The 12,642-nt window shown below is 35.3% G+C and overlaps 3 protein-coding genes across 4 annotated transcripts; 2 read left to right on the top strand and 1 right to left on the bottom strand.

Moving 5' to 3' along the window:
- Nucleotides 1–857: 857 nt before the first annotated feature.
- LOC110629928 (beta-1,3-galactosyltransferase GALT1) lies at nucleotides 858–6,689 on the top strand. 2 transcript variants are annotated; one of them, XR_006350708.1, is made up of 9 exons: nucleotides 858–1,177; nucleotides 1,564–2,594; nucleotides 3,792–4,006; nucleotides 4,101–4,382; nucleotides 4,528–4,656; nucleotides 4,723–4,902; nucleotides 5,555–5,662; nucleotides 5,834–5,974; nucleotides 6,126–6,266. XR_006350708.1 is itself a non-coding variant. In XM_021777147.2 (8 exons), exons 2-8 carry the CDS (start codon nucleotides 1,832–1,834, stop codon nucleotides 6,336–6,338), a joined length of 1,890 nt encoding a protein of 629 aa, XP_021632839.1. In that variant the 5' UTR covers nucleotides 867–1,177; nucleotides 1,564–1,831; the 3' UTR covers nucleotides 6,339–6,689. The 2 variants fall into 2 exon arrangements, 1 of the variants encoding a protein (XP_021632839.1); XM_021777147.2 differs by lacking the exon at nucleotides 5,834–5,974 and having other exon boundaries at nucleotides 867–1,177; nucleotides 6,126–6,689.
- A 151-nt stretch (nucleotides 6,690–6,840) lies between these two features.
- Nucleotides 6,841–8,829, top strand: LOC110629937 (pentatricopeptide repeat-containing protein At2g36730). The gene has a single exon (XM_021777158.2). The coding sequence runs from the start codon at nucleotides 6,977–6,979 to the stop codon at nucleotides 8,525–8,527; it is 1,551 nt and encodes a 516-aa protein (XP_021632850.1). The 5' UTR covers nucleotides 6,841–6,976; the 3' UTR covers nucleotides 8,528–8,829.
- A 160-nt stretch (nucleotides 8,830–8,989) lies between these two features.
- On the bottom strand, nucleotides 8,990–10,878 carry LOC110629944 (amino acid transporter AVT1I). The gene is made up of 3 exons (XM_021777167.2): nucleotides 10,608–10,878; nucleotides 9,823–10,430; nucleotides 8,990–9,732 (listed from the first exon to the last, which is right to left on the bottom strand). Exons 1-3 carry the CDS (start codon nucleotides 10,759–10,761, stop codon nucleotides 9,217–9,219), a joined length of 1,278 nt encoding a protein of 425 aa, XP_021632859.1. The 5' UTR covers nucleotides 10,762–10,878; the 3' UTR covers nucleotides 8,990–9,216.
- Nucleotides 10,879–12,642: the final 1,764 nt, after the last annotated feature.

The raw sequence follows: 12,642 nt of genomic DNA, 5'->3' as shown, positions 1-12,642 counted from the left end.
AAATTATGAATAATTTCATTTTATTTTAAAATGAAAATTTTATAAACTAAATAATAAATAAATTCTTTCATTTTAAATAAAAAATTGATAAAAAATAATTAAATTAAATTAAATTAAATTCTTATAAAATTATTGACTCTAAATAGAAATTTAGAATAAAAGAATCTATTTCTTTTTAATTTATAAAATTTCCTTTTCAAATAAAATAAAATTATATACGATTTTACAAAGTATTCATTAAAATTTTTTATTTACAAAATAAATCATGTTGATAATAAGGTTTAAGATTCAAGTTAATCTATTAGAAATGAAATTATTTGGCATTTTTAAGATTGATGTAACGAGAGAGTAAAATATATCTCTAAAATACACTAGTTAAAAATGATATTTTCATAAGTAATCTAATGTTTATAAAAATATTTTTGAAAATAAAATTTACATATATATATTGTTTTTTAGAAAAACCCAGTCAAAAATCACATTTGACTACTCTGAAAAATACCATTTTAACTGTGGTTTTCAAGAGTAATCCTGACTCCACTTATCACATCAAACCTTAAAAGCACCTTTTTCAATTAAGGTTTTCTTTTGAATTAACTTTAAAAAAATACACTTCATGCATTCATGTTTTTTCTAAAATAAATATTAATTTTGTAAATAGTTTGAAGACAACCTTATTTTTAAAATTATTTTTAATTTACATTATTAAAATGATATAAATGGTGTATTCAATCAATAATGTTTCTTTTAATCTTTATTCTCTTATGCCTCAAGTAATCTGTCATTTTACTGAGTTTAATTTTTTTGTCCACTTTTTTCCTTTAGCTGTGATCTAAACGACTGTCTGAAGCAGAACAAAAGCCGGCCGGGTAATTGCTAAACCAGGGCACACATGGAGAGAAGAGATTGGGTCCAAAACCTATAAATAAAGAGCAAAGACTAAGAAAGAAAGCAAAATAAAAAAGCCCATCAGAATTTAGCAAACATCGACTCTCGACAACAACCGCCCTTGGCGTAGACTTCAAGTGTTTGTTTTTCTTCCAACTGCAATTTGTTTGAAGCTTCCTCCTTCCAGATTTTTTTCATTTCCTTCTCCATTCAATTCAATTCAATCCTCTCTTTCTAAACTCCCTCTTCCTCTTCATCTTCCTCTTCCTATTCATTCTTCCATTTTCAGGTATGCCTCTCTCTGCAACTTCTATGGTGTCAGTTATATATATATATATATATATATATATATATATATATATATATTTGTATTTTCTTAGTTACTTTCTGTTTACTTGATAAGGTGGTTGTAGGCTAGTTTGGCTTCTTGCACACGGTTACCTGATTGTTTCCATCTAAGTGCTTGGTTAAGCTTTTAAGTGTAACGGTAGTTGAAGAGTGTTTGAAGCATAGTACCGATTGATGATTGAAGTTGCTCCTCCTTTTTGTTTTGTCTGCGTATATCATTACGCAGGATAGATGGGTTCTTTAACATTCGTTATGTTATATGGTATGTGATTTTTATTTTATTATTACTCGTTTTTACTCATGTCCTGTTTCTTTTTATGATCACAGAGACAAATGGGCTATTAAATTTGATCTACCGTTCTGCCTTATTGGTAAAGTTTTAAAACTTGATAGTTTTAAGCATTGGATTGTGAATTGTAGCATATGAGTTGGGTTGATAGCGCAGGAGTTTGTGAATTTGGGTGGGTGTTTGTGATTGTTGCTAAACGTAGTTGCTGTGACCTCTCCCCGTCGCTCTTGATGCGTTTCTAAATTTTCTTGGGGGTGGTGGCTTTAGCGTTTGGAACCATTGATGTAAAAGTTCGGTTGAGCAAAAATGAAGAAATATCTCTGGGGTGTTTTCTTTGGGTCCTTCTTTATGCTGATAGTTCTACGACTGGGAGTGATGAAAAATCCATTTGGGGAAAGTACATTACTGAGTCCTGTAGCTGTAAATTTATCTGATCCTCTTCAGTTGATTAATCCTGAGGCTCCACCTGCATTCCGTAGCCCTGAATCTGCAGGTCCATTGATTTCTACAGCAACACTGCTGTCTAGTCTCTTTATTGACAGGAACTTTTCCCATGAAGTTGAGAGTTCATTATTGACTTGGAATCGTATGGGACATCTAGTCAACTATTCACAAGGTTTGCCTAATGCAATAGAGGCCATAAGGGAAGCTCAAGTTGCATGGGAGAGTCTAATGGAGTCCTTTAATAAGGGGAAACAAGGTGATCTTAATGAAAGTTCACTTCATGAAGTGAAGGGGAAACAATGTCCTTATTTTCTGAACAAAATGAATGCTACAGAATTTGGCAGTGATGGTTATAAGCTACGACTACCGTGTGGCCTTATTCAGGGTTCCGCAATAACTATAATTGGCATTCCAAATGGTCTTCTTGGCAGTTTCCGGATTGATTTATCAGGGGAACAACTTCCAGGAGAGCCAGAGCCTCCTATTATTCTGCATTACAATGTTCGACTTCTAGGTGATAAGATAACTGAGGATCCTGTAATTGTCCAAAACACATGGACAGCAGCTCAAGAGTGGGGTGAAGAGGAGCGGTGCCCCCCATCTGTTCCTGGTGAAAATAGGAAAGGTACTGATACTTGTCTAATCTTCTTTGGGCCACCATATTACTGTGAAGCTCAAAATATACAACACACACAAGTTTTTGAAGAAAAATTCTCTGCTGGAAATATTAATAAAAGATGTACATGGAATTAAGTGGTTTATATAGATTAGGCTCCCAATTTACTAGGAAAATAAAAATCCTAACTGATGTAGGAAGTTTAATTATACCTAAAAGAGAAATCCTAATAAAATAGGAAGAAATATTTTAATCATAATTTGAACTGAAAATATACTAAATAGGAATGAACACTACAAAATCTGATCTAAGTAGGAAAATAAAAGACAATCAAAGGGGAAAGCAGACAGGAATTCAAAAAGCTAGTCTTCACATCTGGACCAGTAGGAAACATGCCCTGGCTGTGTTTCTAGGCTCTGGAACATGCCTGGGGCTTGTTCTGTTTTATCCCCAAAGCTATGCTCTGCATCACTATAACTGAACCCTAATGTATTTGTATCACATTTATTTTAAATGTGAGCCAGTTTCTCAAACAGAATGCTCATTTTGGTTTTGGTTTTGCTTTAGCCTATAATGTTTGTGTCGCTCAGAATCTCAGGAGGAACTCCTGACTTGTTGTCCATTAGGAAACATTTGGTTTCTGCCTTTGGCTGTGTTGACATTTTTCCACTGCTTGGAGCCTTACCATGGTGATTCAATGGTGATGTTTTAAGATTTTGCTAAAATCAACTCGAATATAGAAGTAGAGGTTATTATTTGATCATTTTTATGTTCCTCTAGGTCATACTTCTTTCTCATAATCTCAAGAAACTACGATTACTATGCCCGAAATTTATACATCCTTTCCAGCACAGGGTCTGTGTAGTGAAAGATACAGATTTCATAATTAAATCCAGTGATTAACCTATTGAGATTGATTTTGGATCTCCTAAATGGCAATCTAAGGACTAGAATGAGAATATGAAACCAGATATCATTACAAAACCAGCTCATATTTGTACGCAACTTTCTCCCAGTTGCCAATCATATTTTTCTGTCAGAGTTAATCAATGCATAATGGATTTTGAAGCAGCACATGTATCAGCTGGGAGTAGGGACAAAAATTCATAACTATGGATGCATATTCTTCTCTTTCATATGTTGCGGATATTCAGCGAGGTTTGTGCTATATCACTCAATTTTCTTCTTTCTTCTTCTTATGAACAGTTGATGATTTGAACCAGTGTAATGAACTGGTGGGCAAAAATGAAAGCCACAAATTTGCTGCAAGTAGGTCATCAATATCCAGGAACAGATCCAGAGATGGACGGTATTTTCCATTTAAGCAAGGGTATTTGTCTGTTATGACACTTAGGGTGGGAGAAGAAGGAATTCAGATGACAGTTGATGGAAAGCACATAACTTCTTTTGCTTTTCGCGAAGTATTGCTTTTATCCTTACTTGAATTTGAACGTTTGATTAGTTGCATCCTTTCCCTTTTGCTTGTTTTTCATTTGTGCTTTATGATGTTGTCAGAGTTTGGAGCCATGGCTTGTTAGTGAAGTAAGGATATCTGGAGACTTGAAATTAATCTCTATCTTGGCCAGTGGCTTGCCCTCATCGGAGGAATCAGACCACATTGTTGATTTAGATTCACTGAAATCAGCTCAGTTATCACCAAAACAGTCACTGGACCTCTTCATTGGTGTCTTCTCTACAGCCAATAACTTTGAGCGCAGGATGGCCGTTCGCAGAACATGGATGCAGTACCCTGTTGTGAAGACGGGAGCAGTGGCTGTGCGCTTTTTTGTTGGTCTGGTGAGTGTTGTTTGTTCATCTCAATATTATCATTTAGAGTATCTTGTTTAGTTTAGATCCTAGAAAGCTGTGACATAAAATTTTCTTTATTAACTGTGTGGCTGAAATGCACATTGGAAACATAATATGTTTGCAATATTTGCAGCATAAAAACCAAATGGTGAATGATCAGCTCTTGAATGAATTACAGACATATGGAGACATTCAGCTCGTGCCTTTTGTTGACTATTACAATCTTATAACCTGGAAGACTGTAGCAATCTGTACTTTTGGGGTAAGATCTCACTTCCTTGAGGAAGTAAAAAAGGCTGTCTTGTTGGCTCATTATGTGTTTTGACAGGCAGAAGTCATTTCAGCCAAATATGTCATGAAAACAGATGATGATTCATTTGTTCGAGTGGATGAAGTGCTAGCTTCTTTGCTTAGAACAAATATCAGGCATGGGCTTTTATATGGTCTGATCAATTACGATGCTCAGCCTCATCGGAATCCTAACAGTAAATGGTATATCAGCATTGAGGTAACTTTCTGTGCAACACCAGCTGATTTTATCAGATTGATCAACACAGCTGAACTTGATTGGTGGTGTAATCATGACAATTGAAATCCTAAGCTGATCATATTTTTTCTCTCTAGCTGGAATTGAATGCTTGTAAAATATGCTTGGCCAGTGGTGTTTTGAATTAAAGTCACCTTGGTACTATTCAACTAACCCAGAATTACTGCCTTCTTTTAGCATCATGTTTGACATTCGAATTGATGGGAAAAAAAAGAGCGCAGCCTATCTCATATTTCTGACAACATACAAAGTACTTTTATCAACTTATCTTCCAACGCAAAAAGAGCATATTAACGTGTATTAATAGGAATTTTTAGGCATGGTGGGTGAACAAAATAACTAAGACAAGGTGGAGTGAGCTTTGGGAGAACAGGAAGGAAGGAGAATAAACAGTGCAAAAATTCACTGTTTGACTGCAGTAATATCCATCGCCCGTCTTGCACTGATGGAATAAGAAATCAATATTTGTTATGATGATATCCCATGTTTATCCACTACATATACATCTAACTGGTCTAAATAACGCATGCTCAGTGTATCTGTGCACATCTTCTCAAGCATGTCATTTTTCATTATAGATTGATCTCTGACTTCCTCTCTTTGCATCATGAAGGAATGGCCTGAGAGTTCTTATCCACCTTGGGCACATGGCCCTGGCTATGTGGTATCACAAGACATAGCAGAAGCTGTTTATAAAAGGCACAAAAAGGGTCAGCTAAAGGTATGAATACATGGTAAATATTACTTGTTATTTTTCTGTGCATTTGTGTGCATTCAGATTAACAGAATCAGTAGGTCCATTTATCCTACTTTGCTGTCCCTTAATTGTAATCTTCTTTTTTTGGTTGGTTACAACAAGCTTTCTTTAAGCATTCTCCATTCTTCACTGCAGTGTCGGGATTCATTCCTTTCAGCCTTCACTTGTTCATTAGCATTTGAAAGGATAGCTTCAGATGAACCTTAATGCTATCACGATTTATCTTCATTAACAGACTTGCTTGAAACAATTAGTAATAGTTCGCTGCCCTCCTTAGTGAGTGTGAGCTTATAATTTCGAACATTTGTTATTGTTCATTTTCACTCTAGTCACTTTAACATACATAACTTGTCTTGAGCATGTTGGGATTATCTGATTTTATAAACAGAGAATTTCTGTTAATATCAATTGTCAATGAACCATGCAGATGTTCAAACTGGAGGATGTTGCAATGGGAATTTGGATAGCAGAACTGAAAGCAGGAAGTTTGCGTGTTACTTATATAAACGAAAATCGGATCTACAATGAGGGATGCAAGGATGGTTATGTTGTTGCTCACTACCAAAGCCCCAGAGAGATGCTCTGCCTATGGCAGAAGCTGCTAGAAGGGCATGAGCCTGTATGCTGTTCAGGTCGATGAGCGAAATCTTAGTGATTCTCAACTCTTTTGCAAGTGGATACCACACAGAGAGCCCCTGTTACGTAGTTGAATGGAGGGCAGAGGATTGATATTTTAGCCTACAGTTTAGTTTTATTAGACACACGGTTTAGTACTTAGGTTATACATAAATGTAGTTCTGAAGTTCTGAGAGATGCACACACAATTTGATTACAAATATAGAGTGAATTGTAATAGGTCTAGCTCAGAGGATAATTCTTGGGAATCTGTGGCTTTACACCATTATTCCATTCTTTGTACAATGATCTTTGTTTTGTACCAATCTCTCTTTGCAATCAAAGCTTTTGAGGAGATTTTCTCCATTTACCTCTAGGCTTGAGTTGAGGAACCCTAGAATAACTATGTGGACATCTAATTCAACAACTTCAACTCGACCATAGGACATTTAATCAACAACTTCAACTCGACCATTAGGACATTTAATCAAACTCTGATTAAAAGCTTCTTTGTCCTAAAATTACGTTCACGTTCAAGGATCCACAGCCTGTATTTAAAGGATTCTGGTCGTCACGATTGAAGGAAAAATCCATAGCAGCCCTGCCCCTACTTGCGGCCGTAGTTTGCGCCCAGTTCACTGTTTGGCCGCACAAGCCAAATGCATGGTTCGACTTCCAATCCCAACGACAGTTCCCATTTTCCCTCCCAAAACCGTAAACGCTCATTCATATTTCGTTTCTACAAAACACCAATGCCTCTCTCTTCTGAAATCCTGCTCCTCAATCAAACATCTCTCTCAAATCCATGCTCAGATACAAGTTTCTGGTCTCCAACAAGACAACTTTCTCGTATTTGAACTCATTCGGTTCTGTTCTTTGTCTCCTTCAAATAACTTGGCTTATGCCCGCTCCCTGCTTTATCACTCTGTTAACTCAATCCCACCATCTTCTTGGAATATAGTCATTAGAGGCTATTCTACTAGTAATACCCCAAGAGAGGCTATATGGGTCTTCCGTCGAATGCGAAGAGAAGGAATTAGACCCAATAACTTGACCTTCCCTTTTCTTCTCAAAGCATGTGCTTCGTGTTTTGCAATCAAAGAGGGAAAACAAGTACATGTGGATGTTATTAAGCACGGTTTGGATTGCGATGTGTATGTCAACAATAATTTGGTCCATTTTTATGGGTCATGCAAGAAGATTTCGGATGCATGTCAGCTGTTCGATCAAATGTGTATTAGAACCGTGGTTTCATGGAATGCAGTAATTACTAGTTGTGTTGGGAGTTTGAGGTTGGGAGACGCAATTGGATATTTTGTGAAAATGATGGATTTTGGGTTTGAGCCAGATCAGACCACGATGGTGCTCATGCTTGAGGTCTGTGCCGAAATGGGGAATTTGAGTTTAGGTAAATGGATTCATTCTCAAGTCATTGAGAGAGGGTTGCTACTGAATTATCAATTGGGTACAGCTCTTGTTGATATGTATGCAAAAAGTGGAGCCATTAGTTATGCTAAGCTAGTTTTTGATAGAATGAAGGAGAAAAATGTTTGGACATGGAGTGCAATGATTTTGGGGCTAGCTCAACATGGATTTGCCAAAAAAGGGCTTGAACTTTTTGTTGAGATGATGAAGAGCTCTTCCATACAACCAAATTATGTCACGTTTCTTGGTGTTCTTTGTGCTTGTAGCCATGCTGGTTTGGTAGATGATGGATTTCGGTACTTTCATGAAATGGAATATAGATACAATATCAAACCAATGATGATACATTACGGTGCCATGGTTGATATCTTAGGTCGTGCTGGCCGTCTCAAACAGGCTTTTGACTTCATTATGAGCATGCCTTTCCAGCCTGATCCAATTGTATGGAGGACATTGCTTAGTGCTTGCAGCATTCATGATGTTAACGACATTAATGGAGTAGCAGATAATGTAAGAAAGAAGCTGCTTGAACTAGAGCCAAGGAGAAGTGGGAACCTTGTGATGGTTGCAAACATGTATGCTGATGCGGGAATGTGGGAGAAAGCAGCAAACGTCAGGAGGCTAATGAGAGATGGTGGCTTGAAGAAGAAGGGCGGGGAGAGCAGTGTTGAATTAGCTGGATCCAGCCATCAGTTTTTTTCTGGGTATAACTCTCAGGATGATGACCAAGGTATTTACCAGTTGCTAGATGTACTGAACTTGCACATGCAGACGGTAAATTTATTGTGATTGAAATTGCTCGTCATTTCTTATTATCTAGAGCAGTGTGACATTTTCTCAGCAGCATTAGCACTCATTATTTTTGCGTGGTATGTCTCGGGTAATTTTCTTACCTTTCAAACAATGATACTAGGTCAGTGTTTCCTAAATCATTTATAATTGAGGTGAAGGCTGATGAGCTGACAGAAGAATAATTAACCTTTTCTCTTCTTTGTAAAGGTTATTTCCACAAGCAGAAAGGAAAATTGAAACATATATCTAAGAGGAATGCGCATACGCATACAATTTTGTTGTTGATGAAAATTAATTGTTGGGGTAGAAAATGTAGAGATTAAAAGAAGAAAACAAAAACTTTCGACCTTTTAGTTCTTTTTTTTAAAGATAATCCGAGCATGCAAGGTAATTAGCAGGTACAGTGTTAAAATATTGAATCCAATTTCCAGTTATATTGAAAATGTCTACAAGCTTATACGAGAAATAAACTAATTGAAGCTTCCGAAGTATATTACTAGCAATTAATGTCTACACACCTACAATACAATCAGGATATAAAAATTTAGTTATTGGACTAGTTAAGCACAACCCTTTGCCCTTTGCTTCTCTTGTAGTGTGGAAGGTAAGGATCTCAAATCTTGGCATCTCCCCTTCCCTTCTAAAAAATAATTAAAAAAATATTACCATTATGGTTTAGCTAATGATCACAAATGCCCTACAATTTGCAAGAGAGAAGTGTAAGTACCAAATATTACGACAGCAACACCCAATACTAAAATTCCCCCTATTACTACCACTTCACATCCAAGTCTCCTGTAAGTGCCTGAAATCTTCAGATAACATAAACATGGAAGTATAATTGAAGCTGTGGCACTTAAAAATGCTCCAACCAGGGACATGAGGTAACCAAACAAAGGGACAGCCAGGGCTACAATTACAGTGCTCATCAACAAAGCAGTACTAATGAAAATGTTGAAGGGCTTCTTGTTGCAGTACCATGGAAACCAATTCTTGGTAACATTCACTATTGGCGTAACCATCAACGCATATTTTGATATGGGATTGACCAGGGTGGTGTATATTGCCATTCTTGAGCTTAGCTTTGTGGTAGGGAGGTTTAAGGATACCTGTGATTCAACTGCAGACCCGAACATAGAGTATCCTATAACTGCCATTGATGCATAGCTGAAGGTACATGAAATGAAGCAAATAAGCAGGACCTGCAATCAAAGTTATTCAAGGAAATGATTACTGAACTCAATATGTTTATGAGGAAAAATCATAAAGTTCAAATCTTGACAAGAACTTACATTAGAGAACTGATGCTTCTTTTTCATAGATGTGTACAGGGTGGGGAAGACTGGATGTGCACAGTAACAAAAGGCATATAAGCTAACAGCAGTAGGGATTCCATCCCAATTCAGCAGGGTTCCCTTTTTTTGAAATCCAATTCCATCAAATGCTCCAGCCCAGAAGATTGAACAGAGAATTATAGCAGAAGCTAAAACTCCACTAGCGGAGACATAAGAGAGGATGCTCAAATTATCCAACCAAACTGTAGGCAAGATAATAAGAGCAACAATTACAACAAAGGTCTGTCTTGCACCAATGTGGAATCCTGCCATTTCAAGTTCCACATTAGGAAACAAGTTCTGCAAGTTATCTCCTTCTAGAATCAGAAAACCAGTGGCGACTAGGTAGAGCTCTGTGTACATGAAAATCGATATCACAAGTCTTCCTTTGCTACCAAAAGCACGTTCTCCTATGTCCGGATAAGTTCTGATGTTTGAATCTGCTTCCATACACTTCTTAATCAATAAGCCTGAGTAAAAGGCTGAAATGGCAATGATAAAGAGAAGAATCAAGCTCAGCCACCCTCCTGATGCTACTGCATATGGAGTCGAAAGTATTCCAACACCTGAAAAAAAAAAGGGTAAGCTAGAGTTAGCTGTAAACAGATAAATCCATGGAAAAATTTCAAGTTAAGAGATGATTCCAGGAAATCCAACCTAGTTTGATGAATGACAACTCAGCATGAACAGACAATAATATATACACTGAAAAAAGGAGTGAATTTAATTAGGTGAAATAGAACCTGACAAAGCATTTAATCCATTGACAATGGTCTTGAAGGTAGAGGTTGTTCCTTTGGTATAATGAGTGTAGTTTGACTCTAAATCTTCCTGTCTGAAATTATGTTCCTTCTCATCAACGATGAGAGGAGCAGTCAATGTCCCATCTTGAGCCATGACTGCAGAAACTCGCAGAGGGAGAGAGAGAGAGAGAGAGAGAGAGAGAGAGCAAATGGAGGCAGATGAGCAACTTAAGGGGAAAATGTGGAGAAACCAGATGAGTATCTTCAAAGATCTGTAACTTAAATAACCAAATAAAATACGGCTGCTGCTGCTGCTGCTGCTAATAGTAGGACCGGTTTGAATTTTGAACTGATTCACGATTAAGGAATTTAGTTTTCTGCATCTTCAATGTCTTACTTGGGGTAAAAAAAAATTACTTACATGTAATTGCAAATTTCCTATAGAAATAAAATTACCCTTTTATCCTTCTTTCCAAAAAAAGTTATCAATTTTTTTCACTTTTACATTCTCATAACTATAAAAATTTTATTTGGTTTAATTACTTCTTGAAAAGTTCATTTTTCATAAACAACTTGGTTAGGCCATCAAAAGAAGAGAAGACTCTCTGATTTTCCAAAAAGTAAAAAAAATAAATAAATCAAACAATCACAATTTTAACATAACTTTAAATTATTTAACTAAATTACCTTAACCAAATAAGATGTAAGAGTACAATAGAGATGGCTTCATTCTCTCTTTTTCCTTAACATCTGGGAGCAAAATTGATGGAAAAAAAAGGGAAAGAATTCCTCAAATGTAATAAGATAGTTTATAGGTTGTTTATCCAATGACTCTTTTATAATTTTTTCTCACCAGCGCATATTGGTCCAATTAGTATTAAATTAGTTAAAAGAATTATTTCCAAATTAATTTTATATTTTAATAAATTAGTTTTTTGAAAATATATTAATAAATTATTTATAATATATATATATATTTAAGTAATAAATATTATATAATAAAGTGTTGCTTATATATATACTTCAATAATAAAATAAAAATAATATAATATATATTTTTATTCATCATTTTATAGTTATACTAAGTATTACTGCACATAATTCCAGACATATTTAATAGTAAATATATTTTTCATTGTTAATATTCTTAAGGCTTTTTTTAAAAAAAAAAAAAAAATCAAGCCTCTTTTTCAAACTCATCCTCACCAGGATCAGGTTGAAACTAACATGGACTTTAAGGATATACCTATCGTGACTTGATTTAATGGTTGAAAACACATATAATTTACCTAAAAATTCAATTTCGGGTTCAAATTTTCCGATCTAATGTTAAGAAAATGATATGATTGGAGTTGGACACCAAATTGAGTTTGTCCTTTCTTCTGGGACTGGGGGACCATTAGCCTAAGAATACTTGGTTATAATCCACCAGTAATTTTATGGCTCAAAGTTTTTCTAGAAATATATATAATTTTTTGATATTTAAAACGTACAAGAGCCGAATAGAACTGATAGATAGAACTGATAGATTACACAATCAGAAGTCTTTACCAATATAATATATAAATAGAGAGATTAAAATTTAAAATTTCGCATAAAAACGATTTTACAAATATTTTTTAGTAAATATGTTTTATATATTTTGAATTTTTTAAATACACACAGCTTTTTTTATGTTAATACACAATCTGGTGCTTGTCATCTTACACTCGATCAATATAATATCTGAGCACTGATTTTTGATCTCATATTGAAGTGTCTGCATCTCTACTCTCTACATGGCTTTACTTAGGGTTCCATCATGCAGATTATGATCTCTTGAGTCTTTACAATTCTTCTTTTATTATTATGATTTTTTTTCAAAATTATCTAGAATTAAGTGTATTCAATGATTTTTTAATTATATCAATTGTTATTAAAAGTGTTTAGTTAGTAGCCGAAATCACAATATTTTTTCATTGTGGGGCAGAATGAGCAGTATTCAGTTCAAATTGAAAAAATCGATCGAACTGAATTAATTTAAAAATTCAGTTTG

The sequence above is a fragment of the Manihot esculenta genome, chromosome 1 (assembly GCF_001659605.2).
Source record: "Manihot esculenta cultivar AM560-2 chromosome 1, M.esculenta_v8, whole genome shotgun sequence".
Classification (NCBI taxonomy): domain Eukaryota; kingdom Viridiplantae; phylum Streptophyta; class Magnoliopsida; order Malpighiales; family Euphorbiaceae; genus Manihot; species Manihot esculenta.
Note: the sequence above shows the minus strand (reverse complement) of the source record. Positions and strands in the feature narration are given on the sequence as shown.

What these genes read in the sequence shown, in the direction of transcription:
- LOC110629928 (XM_021777147.2), top strand. Translation starts at nt 1,832, where the DNA reads ATGAAGAAATATCTCTGGGGTGTTTTCTTTGGGTCCTTCTTTATGCTG. An exon ending in TCCTGGTGAAAATAGGAAAG is followed by an intron (nt 2,595 to 3,791) that starts GTACTGATACTT and finishes TCTTATGAACAG; the next exon opens with TTGATGATTTGAACCAGTGT. An exon ending in CTTCTTTTGCTTTTCGCGAA is followed by an intron (nt 4,007 to 4,100) that starts GTATTGCTTTTA and finishes TGATGTTGTCAG; the next exon opens with AGTTTGGAGCCATGGCTTGT.
- LOC110629937 (XM_021777158.2), top strand. Translation starts at nt 6,977, where the DNA reads ATGGTTCGACTTCCAATCCCAACGACAGTTCCCATTTTCCCTCCCAAA.
- LOC110629944 (XM_021777167.2), bottom strand. Translation starts at nt 10,761, where the DNA reads ATGGCTCAAGATGGGACATTGACTGCTCCTCTCATCGTTGATGAGAAG. An exon ending in TGGATTAAATGCTTTGTCAG is followed by an intron (nt 10,431 to 10,607) that starts GTTCTATTTCAC and finishes TTTTTTTTTCAG; the next exon opens with GTGTTGGAATACTTTCGACT. An exon ending in AGAAGCATCAGTTCTCTAAT is followed by an intron (nt 9,733 to 9,822) that starts GTAAGTTCTTGT and finishes CTTTGATTGCAG; the next exon opens with GTCCTGCTTATTTGCTTCAT.